Source organism: Trichomycterus rosablanca, chromosome 6 (assembly GCF_030014385.1).
Source record: "Trichomycterus rosablanca isolate fTriRos1 chromosome 6, fTriRos1.hap1, whole genome shotgun sequence".
Classification (NCBI taxonomy): domain Eukaryota; kingdom Metazoa; phylum Chordata; class Actinopteri; order Siluriformes; family Trichomycteridae; genus Trichomycterus; species Trichomycterus rosablanca.
Window position 1 is genome coordinate 17,735,686 of NC_085993.1, and position 12,847 is coordinate 17,748,532.

The following is a 12,847-nucleotide window of genomic DNA, read 5'->3' on the forward strand; positions in this document are numbered from 1 at the left end:
ATTATTATTATTATTATTATTATTAGTATTAGTATTATTATTATTATTAGTATTATTATTGTTATTATTATTATTAGTATTATTGTTATTATTATTGTTATTATTATTATTAGCTGACTTTTACACTATCAGTAGTTTGACTGCTGTTTGGCAGTGCTCGATGGATTGTGAATGCGCGTGCATGAGGTTAGGGAAAAGTGAATTCGGGGAGGGAGACAGAATTAGTATCAACATCGGACTCATCGCGACCCTGACCGGGTTGAAGCGTTTAGTAAAAACGAATGACTAAAAAAGAAACTAATCTTTTTCGACGCTCTGAACGGTTGGTGGCAGTGATGTACCATTGATGTTCCAACCCACCATTAACCACCGCAGAAAAAGAAGACGAGGCTCTGTTGTAAACATAAAAAACTAAGCAGACGAGATGAGATGAAGACAGTAAGTATAACTCTGATTATTCATCGGATTATCTGAAATTGGTGCCCCTTGGTGATCTATATAACCGATGCATCATGTTTTTCACATAACTACGTGGTCATGACGATTTTACAACCGCTATTTCTGTAATACATTATGTACAACGTTATTCTGTAATGTTATATAGTAACCATCCAAAAACGTTTTTTAATGTTTACCCTAATATTCGTTATTATTTGGTTACCAGCAATGTTCCACTTTTTGTTGTCAGTTAAGATCAGACAAAAAGAATATTGTTGTTGAAAGTGCCAATAACAAGTGCAATCTATTTAAGAAAGGGTAATAAAAATACAACAAAGACAATGTAGCGCTTTACTACCCATCTTTAATCACCATACCTATACATGACTTATCAATTAACATCTCTACTGAACTAAACTGCTATATTAATTTATAGCCCTACTACACTGCCTGGCCAAAAAAAGGTCACCACCTGGATTTAACTAAGCAAATAGGTAAGAGCCTCCCATTGGATAATTACTGCATGGGTGATTATGTTTCAGCTGGCAACAAGTTATTTAACCCTAACTGATGCAGTGAGTAGCTTCTCATTTGTTAAACAACCATGTGGAAAGACACATCCTGTGGTCGTGGAAAAGATGTTAATCTGTTTCAGAAGGGTCAAATTATTTGCATGCATCAAGCAGAGAAAACATCTAAGGAGATTGCTGAAACTACTAAAATCAGGTTAAGAACTGTTCAATGCATTATTAAAAAGTGGAAGGACAGTGGGGAAACATCATCTTCGAGGAAGGAATGTGGTCGGGAAAAAATCTTGAATGATCGTGATCGGCGATCACTTAAACGTTTGGTGAAATCAAATGGTAGAAAAACGACAGTAGAACTCAGGGATATGTTTAATAGTGAAAGTAAGAGCATTTCCACACTTACAATGCGAAGGGAACTCAAGGGATTGGGACTAAACAGCTGTGTAGCCTTAAGAAAACCACTTGTCAGTGAGGCTAACTGGCAAAAATGGCTTCAATTTGCTAGGGAGCATAAAGATTGGACTCTGGAGCAATGGAAGAAGGTCATGTGGCCTGATGAGTCCAGATTTACCCTGTTCCAGAGTGATGGGCGCATCAGGGTAAGAAGAGAGGCGGCTGAAGTGATGCACCCATCATGCCTAGTGCCTACCGTACAAGCCTGTGGGGGCAGTGCTATGATCTGGGGTCGCTGCAGTTGGTCAGGTCTAGGTTCAGCAACGTTATGTGCCCAAAGAATGAGGTCAGCTGACCACCTGAATATACTGAATGACCAGGTTATTCCATCAATGGATTTTTTCTTCCCTGATGGCACGGGCATATTCCAAGAAGACAATGCCAGGATTCTTCGGGCTCAAATTGTGAAAGAGTGGTTCAGGGATCATGAGACATCATTTTCACACATGGATTGGCCACCACAGAGTCCAGACCTGAACCCCATTGAGAATCTTTGGGATGTGCTGGAGAAGACTTTGCGCAGTGGTCCAAATCTCCCATCATCAATACAAGATCTTGGGGAAAAATTAATGCAACTCTGGACAGAAATAAATGTTGTGACATTGCAGAAGCTTGTGGAAACGATGCCACAGCGAATGCGTGTCGTAATCAAAGCCAAAGGCGGTCCAACCAAATATTAGAGTGTGTGACCTTTTTTTTGGCCAGGCAGTGTATATCAAATCAGTTCACTTTTATTGTCACGTCACATTAACACAGTTGTAAAAGGTGAGTAAAAGCTTAGGTGCATAGTCCCTCACAGTTTTAAATACACATTAAATACAAAATATGCACATTTACTTACATACACTAGCACCATTCGTTTAATATGTACAAGTTAAGTTATTAATATACAGATATACAAAAATATACAAAAATACAGTATGCTGTACTGTCAGTCTGTGCTTAGGAAAAGGGAATGATGAATGTAAATGTAGGTAGTAAAAATTTTTTTGTATAGTCCAAGATATAGTTTTTGCCACTCAGTGTAAGCAGGTAAGCAATTATATTAGACTGCTGTGCCACCCTAAAGTTTTTTTTAACACTTACTTACTTAATTTAAATAAAATACACTTAGCTACAGAGAATCTCTACACCTGTTTAGTCCAACGATTAGACAAAGGTGTTTGCAGTAGGTGCAAGTCAGTTGAAAAAAAAAAAATGAATGAATTAAAAATGTATTTGCCTCCCCCATCATGTGAATATTGCATGTTTTTGTTTACATTTGATATTAATGGTTGGTATCAGGCCCATACTGGCTTAATTGCTAGAATAGTATTGATCCAGAACTGTAATATTATTAATTTGTTTGTTTGTTAGGATTTTAACGTCATGTTTTACACTTTGGTTACATTCATGACAGGAACGGTAGTTACTCATTACACAAGATTCATCAGTTCACACAGGGTTACATCAATCACAGTCATGGACAATTTAGTATTTCCAATTCACCTCACTTGTATTCCTTTGGACTGTGGGAGGAAACCGGAGCACCAGGAGTAATCCCACGCAGACACGGGGAGAACATGCAAACTCCACATAGAAAGGACACGGACCACCCCACCTGGGGATCGAACCCAGGACCTTCTTGCTGTGAGGCGACAGTGCTACCCACTTAGCCACCGTGCCGCCCTATTTTCAATTTTGACAGGCACAGCACAGCACAGAACGTGTGACCCAGATGCTATTCAAGCACACTAATATATTTTTGATATTTGCAAAAATTGTAAGCACTGGGCTCGGCTCGGCTCGGCTAGTGTGAGTGCCACTCGGCTAGTGTGAGTGCCACTCGGCTAGTGTAAGTGCCGCACAGCATTAGGGTCATGGCAACCTGGGGTTAAACCTTATTTGGCACTCTGTTTCCTTTTGTCTCTTAGGAACATGCAGAAGGTACATTGGGTACTCTAAATTCCAGGCTCCATGTCTAAGTCAGTGTATGAATGGGTAAATGTGACATGCCATGTTATGGAAAACACTCCTGTTTGCATGCAGTATTTCTTTTAAATGCAAACCTGCATGTATTGTTTTTCTATGAAGACGTCAAGCAACATTAAATCAATGCAATGGATCTTTTACCTTTCATTTTGGCATGTGTTATGCATGCTGGACCCTCCATGCTGCTCCTGATTAGGACTAATCAGCTAATTAAAGTGAAAGAATTAATGACTGCAAGATTGCCGGACCTTGTAGACACAGCTGGACTATCAAGCTTGTTCCTTAAATAAGGGACAACACTATGATTGGCAAATAGTTTTACTGTGAGGTGGTCAGACTTTTTTGTGCTGACCTTACAGGAAAAAGGCTTTAGTATAGGACATCAACACAATTGTATCTTTTCTTTGATTTAACAAGGTTTTCTTAATGGCTGTCTCATAGTGTTAGAACCTGGGATGTTTTAAAGCAAAGAAAGAATCACTTGCATCTTTGCACCTTACTCTTTAATACCTGCTGCTATATAAACCCTACGCTGCTCACTCAATCACTGTCTTAACCGCTTATCCAATTAGGGTCGCGGGGGGTGGGGGGCGGGGTGCTGGAGCCTATCCCAGCTTTTCAATGGGCGCAAGACACACAGTAACACCCTGGATGTGGCGCCAGTCCATTGCAGGGCAGACACACACACACACACACACCCATTCACCTATAGGTGTATTCAGTGTCTCCAACTACCTTGACTGCATGTTTTTGGACTGTGGGAGGAAACCAGAGCTCCCGAAGGAAACCCACGCAGACACGGGGAGAACATGCAAACTCCTCACAGAAAGGACCCGGACCACCCCGCCTGGGGATCGAACCCAGGACCTTCTTGCTGTGAGGCGACAGTGCTACCCACTGAGCCACCGTGCCGCCCTTACGCTGCTAACTGTATATCAGAATATGTTTTACCTCACTTATCATTTACTCAGTACCATATACTGGCCAACACTACTCTTGTCTTTGGTCCCGTCCCTCTCAATTACTTTAGATTAGAAATGTCCCTTGTATTTATTGTAGGTCTTTGTATTTATTGTACTGTTTTTTATCTGCATTGTGTATATTGTATTGTCTTGTACTTGTGTTCTGTGTTGCACCCTGGTCCTGGAGGAATATTGTTTCATTTCAATATGTACTTGTATATAGCAGAAAATGACAATAAAGCCTTTCTTGAACTCTTGAACTAAATGGGAAAGAATGGGTCAAACCATGCTGTAACACTGGTGTGGTGCTTATATGCCACTAAGCATTCTTCTACGTATATCAGTGATACTCAACCTGCCCACAAAGTTTTACTACAGGCCTATTATTACTTTACATTAAAGCATGTGTGCGGCCCACAAGACGTGCTTTTGGCCGCCGTTTCAGCTCATTTGAGAGGAAGACGGAGAACCACAATCTCCGCCTGCACTGTAAGCTTATGACGCTACTGAGAAGCATGCTGTTTGAGCATATAATGTAAACCTGCTGTTGTGGTTTATAGTGCTTATTAAAAAGAACTGAAGGAACCACTGTAGTGCTTTGAAGCCACACCACAGATAACAAACCTCATGCAATAGGGTATTTGTGATTTTTCCTTTGTGGCTAAACTGTGTGTGCATTTTCTATTTTCAGATCTGAGCTACAGAAAACTGTACCTGACAATCCTTTTGGAGAATGACCTTTTATTGAGAAAATGGGAGGCAGCGGATCCAAAGCCAAAGGAGTCTGGCCTTTTACCAGTTCCGGGGCGAGTGAAGACTCCCCTGAGGTCAGCGAACATTCATTAGCCCGATTCTGTGGCTCTAAAACGGCAACCCCTTTTGTCTTCACAAGGAGGAGGTAAATATATAGATTCTCTCTTCTGTGTTTAATTAAAGGACTGCATTTATAAAACATGTCTGAACTGTTTACATTTAATCTTCGTTTGAGAGTTTCTCAGGAAAGATTCTTATACATAGTCAAAAAAATATGTAGACATTTTACAATGAGCTTGTCAAATATCCCATCAAAAAACGGGGGCAATATTCAACTTTCCAACCCCTCGTTGCGGCCATAAACCTTTTTACAAAACTTAAGACTGTTTAGTCTTGAGCACAAGTGAGGTTGTGTATTTTACACTGATCAGCCATAACATTAAAACCACCTCCTTGTTTCTACACTCACTGTCCATCTGTACACTGTCTACATACCTTTTTTTTTAACCTTCTTTCACCCTGTTCTTCAATGGTCAGGACCACTACAGAGCAGCTATTATGTAGATGGTGGATAATTCTCAGCACTGCAGTGACAATGACATGTTGGTGGTGTGCTTTTTTAAATTTATATATATATACTTTGTCATATATACATATACAGGTATACAGTACAATGAAATTCTTTCTTCGCATATCCCAGCTTGTTTGGAAGCTGGGGTCAGAGCGCAGGGTCAGCCATCGTACGGCGCCCCTGGAGCAGACAGGGTTAAGGGTCTTGCTCAAGGACCCAACAGTGGCTGCATAGCAGAGCCTGGATTTGAACCGCCAATCTTCTGGTTGATAACCCAAAGCCCTACCCACTAGGCTACCACTGTCCCTTTTTTTATTTTTTTTATATTTATTTTTTTTATTTATTTATTTATTATTTTTTTTAATATACTTTAGTGTTAGTGTGTGTTGTGCTGGTATGAGTGGATCAGACACAGCAGCGCTGCTGGAGTTTTTAAATACCGTGTCCACTAACTGTTCACTGTATTAAACACTCCTATCTAGTTGGTCCACCTTGTAGATGTAAAGTCAGAGACGATCACTCATCCATTGCTGCTGTTTGAGTTGGTTATCTTTGAGGCCTTCATCAGTGGTCACAGGACGCTGCCCCCAGGGCGCTGTTGGCTGGATATTTTTGGTTGGTGGACTATTTTCAGTCCAGCAGTGACAGTGAGGTGTTTAAAAACTCCAGCAGTGCTGCTGTGTCTTATCTACTCATACCAGCACAACACACACTAACACATCACCACAATGTCACTGCAGTGCTGAGAATGATCCACCACCCAAATAATACCTACTCTGTAGTGGTCCTGTGGGGGTCCTGACCACTGAAGAACAGGATGAAAGCAGGTTAAAAAAGCATGTAGAGAAACAGATGGACTACAGTCAGTAATTGTAGAACTACAAAGTGCTTCTATATGGTAAGTGGAGCTGATAAAATGGACAGTGAGTATAGAAACAAGGGGGTGATCATAATGTTATATAACTATTATATTCTTTTTGTAATTAGTGTATTTAAATTTAATCTGTAATGTTATGTGTGCAGTTAGATAACTTGTGTGATCTGGTTTCATAAAGAAAACATTATTGAAAACATTTACATTCATTTATTTATTTTTTACTTACCACCATGTTCTGGTTAGATCATAGTAGGCTCAGCAGAACCTGGACAGGTCATCAATCCCTTGCGTGGCACACCCCCTCACTCAGTCTGACCTAGAAGCAATTTAAAGAAGCCTATTCGTTTTCTGTATATTTTTAAGAGTTGTGAGAAAATTGAAGTGCCCAGAACAATCTTATTTTCTGTGAACACAGAGAGTCACTAAAAGCAAAGTATTCAACCCAGGTCCTCAGGAGTTCCTATGCAGCATTGTAGCTATGTAACCCAGCTGAGCCACAATGGCACTGTGGATTATTTACAGTAATATTCACTTAACATGTTCTGTCATATGTTGGACTGACAGTTGTACTGCTGCTTATGAAAAATGTTGCATGGCATTGTCTCAGTAAAAGATTTTATACGAGGGATCTTCAAAAAGTTTTGGCACTTTTATATTTTGGTTGGAAACGGTGAGGGTGGGAGGAGTAGTAATTGGTCATGTCTGAGAGACTGAGAGAGAGCTTATAGTCTGGATTTAGCGCCATCTGATTTCCACTTTTTAGACCGCTCAATGAAGCTTTAAGGGGAAGAAGATTTTCATGTGATGGTGATGTGAAAGCAGCAGTGCATCAGTGGCTGTGCACTCAACCAAAAACATTTTTTGCTGATGGCATTAAAAGTTGGTACGACGCTGGGAAAAATGCATCAGAAGGTGACTATGTAGAAAAGTGATGTCATATTTGAATTCTAAATAATTAGAGTTTTAAAAAGTGTGGAAACATTTTGAAGAACCCTCGTTGTTATAGTAACAGCTCTAATCAAGCTGAAGCACCCCCTGCACACCTTAGGTTTTCCTTATTTTCAGTTTTTTTCTAGTAAGCTTTCATTTTAAATAGTATGGAGCTAGATTTGTATGGCCCAAACCTAGTCACCTAGTCAATGGTGCTCAGGTGGCACAGCGGTTAATTATGCTAGCCCTGTATGAGTGGGCTTTAATCCCAAGCAATGCTATCGGCAGGTCTGGCCTCTACATACATAGATGATTTACTGTCTGAGTGGGTGGGTGATGCCAAGGCCCCTCAATGGATCAGTGTCCTGTCCGGGTATGTGTCGCTGAATTGTGACCCTAATCAGGATAAAGCATAAAACATTAAAATAAAAAAAGCAGAAAAAAATTCTAAATAGGTTATGTTTTCGAGATTCAGGAATTCTCGAACTTACAATGTATATGTTCTGAAGGTAATTAAATGCCATGAGTAGCAGTTGCCAGTGCAAGATCTTATACTATGTCCTGCTAAATTACAGATGTGTTCATTCATACAGGACTAAAATTATCAAACCACCACAGAATTCATTGAAAAACTGTAGGTGAATTGGTCTGTAATTTTCTCAGAGAGGGAGGGAGAAAACCCCAGACATGGTTGATTTGAAAGCTAAAAATATCACTAAAAAGCATGTGGAAAAAATGTAGTCACCATGATAAACTAATCAGATCTGGATCTAGTAAATGTCGGTTTTATTTGGGGATGATGTAGGTCGAGTTTTGCTTAGATTGGTATACAGAAAAGCAAACAGGGATTCACAAACTGCTGCTTGTGTGCTTCTAGCTCTTTGTATTATGATGAGGATGGTGATCTGGCTCACGAGTTCTATGAGGAGACAGTGGTGACTAAAAATGGACGGAAGAGGGCAAAGCTAAAGCGGATCCAAAAGAACCTCATACCTCAGGTAATCTGGCATTCCCTAAAGATTGTAGAACATAATTAATAAAGGGATGTCCCAATTTTACACTCAGTACTGGTATAATATCTGGACATTGTGGAAAGGGCTGACTAGTTGGCAAGAGGAAGAACATGACAAAAAATCATTAACCTTAAACCTCCACCAAGAGACATCAAACCCCTTATAAATGTTTACATTAAACATAAATGGCAACTTCAATGGAACACAAACAAACAGTAAACTACATGAGATTTACCCCAACATCAGGAACAGACCTAAAATACACCATGGACCACGCAAAGATCAGGTTACATACACTAGATGTGGAATAGGCCATTCCAGATTGACACACAAACATTTAATACTGGGAGAAAACCCCACACTGTCACATACCAATTACCATAAAACACATCCTAAACGAATGCCCAAAGTACAACGGTGAAAGTCTACATGTACCCAATACATTAAAAGAAACTCTCACACAGAACAATACAGAAATAGTCATCAATTCCCTTTATAATATAAGACTGAAAACATATATACACTGGCATGAGGCATAACATTATGACCACCTTCCTAATATTGTGTTGGTCCCCCTTTTGCAGCCCCATACACAACAAACTGAGCTGCACTGTGTATTCTGACACCTTTCTATCCGAACCAGCATTAACTTCTTCAGTATTAGCTACAGTAGCTCGTCTGTTGGCCTTCGCTACCCATGTGCATCAATGAGCCTTGGCCGCCCATGTCCCTGTCGTCGGTTTACCACTGTTCCTTCCTTGGACCACTTTTGATAGATACTGACCACTGCAGACCGGGAACACCCCACAAGAGCTGCAGTTTTGGAGATGCTCTGACCCAGTCGTCTAGCCATCACAATTTGACCCTTGTTAAACTCGCTCAAATCCTTACGCTTGTCCATTTTATCCTTCTTCTAACACATCAACTTTGATTATAAAATGTTCACATGCTGCCTAATATATCCCACTCACTAACAGGTGCCGTGATGAAGAGATAATCAGTGTTATTCACTTCACCTGTCAGTGCTCATAATGTTATGCCTGGTCGGTGTTTACATAATACAAGACAATAATACAATAAATCTGGCATTCCTGACGTGAATGTCATAAATATGACAACATGGTGTTATAAAAACAAACAATTTTTATAATATGTTCTTGGTATTGTACATTGTTACAAATTAAGGTGCAGATTAAGATTAAGGTGCTATGCAGATTAAGGTGATACAGATTAAGGTGCTATGAACATAATAGACGAATAATTAGACTTCAACTGGCCATTTTGTTTTGGCTGTGTTCTTGATTATCATGATGTATTTTGACATGTTGGTTGCTGATAAATAAATAGTTGAAAATGTGATTTGAATTGGGATTCTGCTTATTAATGCATTATGATTATAATAGGTGCCAGCTAGCCAGCCTACTGAATTGGCTGATGTGAACAAGGGGCATTCTAAACAGCATAGTGCATATTACATAATTCAAGGTGTAGCTAACACTGACAACTCTTAATGTTAATGGTCTTAATAAATGTAACTTATTATTTAGTACAGTTGTATGCAGAGAGGCAGTTTCAGTAGCTGCTTTCGTAAGTCACCAGTAGCCACTTAGTGGCTAAGTGGACCCTTGAGTTAGAAACGGTTTACCATATGAACATTTTGGGTTACGAACGATCTTTTTCAACTTAACGTATGAACAAATTTCGGATTACGAACAGAAATTCGCGAAACACGTGACGTCACGAACAAGTTGACTCCAACCGTCTCTCTCGCTATATATATACAGTGACGAACATTCGGACAGCGGACAGTGTTTTTCCGGTGTTTTCTTTATATTTTGTAAAATTCAATATTAAAATGTCCCCAAAGAATGTGCAGAGGAAGCGCAGTGCTGAGAAAATAATAAAAAAAATTTATTACATTTGTTGTGTTGTATAATTACTCCTGCCAGTAGCTGTCACTGTGTATCAGACAGAGGGGACAGTGAGTGAGGGAGAAGAAGGAAATCGCTGAGTAAAGTATTCTTTCTTTCGTGCAATTACACCTACAAAATACAATACTACTGAAATAAATTAGGAAATAATAGAGAAATATGAGAGTTATTGTTTCTGGTAGATACATTTTATATAAAAAGAAGGAAGTGTATTATGATGTATGATACAGCACACCAGTGGCGGCTGCTGGTCTTTCAAACAGGGGAAGCTCATTGTCGGCTTACATCATAAAATTTGTCAATTTATTTATATATAAATTGTGCACTCTGTTCCTTTTCAAGAAAATGGCCTGAAATGGGATGCAGTTTGTCTTTCGACTTCACTCGCAAAATCCGCGATGGGACTGAAGCTTTAAGTGATAGCTGTCAATCAAAACGGGATTCAGCCTTTCGACTGATCCTCCAATCATCTTGCAGAAGCTCAGCGTCCAGACCCGCCCACAGCTCCATTCACCCCCAGAGACGCTCAGCGTCCGGGGGCAGGACAAAATCGTGGCATTTATCCAATGACCGACGAGTTTCGAAGCAATGAAAAAAACCCTCCCATGCAGCCCCATAGAAGTGAATAGAAGCTCAGCTTCTACGGGCAAATGCATTGACGCTACGGGAATGTATGAGAAGTTCGAGTCAGTCGATTTGTGATAAGTAGCCGATTCTGAACAAACTCGTCTTCGAGATGAACGTGTTCTAACGCATTTGTAGTCAGTGAAATGTTAACACAACTGTACATATTTGACTATTTAATTTTTGACATTTTAGGGGAAGCTGAGCTTCCCTTGCAGTCTTAGAGAAATCGCCACTGCAGCACACATACTGTACTGAATGTGTGTTTTTTATGTACAGTACTACTGTGAATTGTTGTTTATTATTGTTTATTACAGGAATGTCTATTCTATAATTTAAGATTTAAGGGAAAATATACTTGTATTTATAACAAAAAAGACCATTTAAGACATTAGAAAGGTTAGGTAAGGGGGTGGTTTGGGAGGTCTGGCACAGATTACATTACATGTTTACATTATTTCTTATGGGAAAAACAGGTTTAACTTACGAACATTTTGACTTAAGAACAGCCCTTCGGAACCAATTAAATTTGTAAGTCAAGGGTCCACTGTATTACATTCTACATACAGTGGTTTAAATGGCAATTCCTTCTCATTTTACTGCATTTCCCTCCTTGTAAACCTTTAAAAGTAAGCTAAAAGTATGTGAATAAACTAAGTAAATGAAAAAGTAATCCTTGACTGTTTTCGTATGGAATTCTGTTGTGTATAGGTGCAGGATGTAAACGTTAAGTAGATAAAGTTATTAATGTATTAAATGCCTTTCTTTTTTTCAGGGAATAGTGAAACTGGACCATCCACGAATCCATGTTGATTTCCCAGTGATTCTTTGTGAGATATAAAGACACAAACTTGGGACTGCTGCACCAGTGAAACTTTGAACCTCTTCAGCTACCATCCTCTCTATGCCAATGAGCATTGGTCGCTTGTAGAGTGAACTAGGCTGCCCTCATGTGGTTGGGAGGACACACAGCACTTAAGAGCATCTGGTTACTAGGGACAGATTTGCATGTTGTAATGTAAAATTCAAAAGCAGAGTAAACCAGAGTTCTGTCCGACACATTGCTGTTCTGCTAGTCAGTAGACTTACAGTAGATTTACTACTGCCTTTTGTCATGCACAGGTATATGTGTGTAGTCAGAGTGAGTGAATGAGAATGCAGGGATTGTAAATATACCCTGCACTGTCATTTGTTGACCAAGTGTGGGGTGTATTTTATCATTTTATTGTATATAAGTGCTATATAATGTGGGAATCTTTTTGCTATTGTATCGTATCTGCACTAGCTATTATTTGATGTACAATAAGTTATAAAAGTTGACATACACAAATAAAATGTTTTCTCATGCAGACTGGTTGCAATTGTGAAGATGCACCAGATGTGTCATAAAAACCAATTAACTGTGTATTGTAAATGTGTATTTTGTGGAACTGTAGCTGATGCTATCGAGCACTGCATCATTAGTCTAAAATTTTACTATCTATCAAAACATTTTAGACATGTCTAATTTGACAGACAGACAGACAGACAGACAGATAGATAGATACTTTATTGATCCCGAAGGAAATTAAAGTCCCAGTAGCATTATACATCAAATACACACTATAAAAATTCAACAATATATTAAAAAAAAAAAAAAAACAGCACAAACATAACCAAGATTGAAGGTAATCTGATATTACATATATTGAATAACATGTATTGCATAACTACAAAGCAGTTATTATTAATGATGAGGAAGGGTTGAGTGTAAATAAACAAATGGAATTAAAAGTGCAGGAAGGTGCAGTTCCAAGT

At 39.2% G+C, this 12,847-nt stretch overlaps 1 protein-coding gene across 1 annotated transcript; it reads left to right on the forward strand.

Annotated features, from left to right (window-relative positions):
• The first annotated feature begins 332 nt into the window (after positions 1 to 332).
• Positions 333 to 12,455, forward strand: tusc2a (tumor suppressor 2, mitochondrial calcium regulator a). Its single transcript, XM_062996692.1, has 4 exons — positions 333 to 438; positions 5,043 to 5,249; positions 8,360 to 8,480; positions 11,826 to 12,455. The coding sequence occupies exons 2-4, from the start codon at positions 5,104 to 5,106 to the stop codon at positions 11,889 to 11,891; spliced, it is 333 nt and encodes a 110-aa protein (XP_062852762.1). The 5' UTR covers positions 333 to 438; positions 5,043 to 5,103; the 3' UTR covers positions 11,892 to 12,455.
• The last annotated feature ends 392 nt before the right edge of the window (positions 12,456 to 12,847 follow it).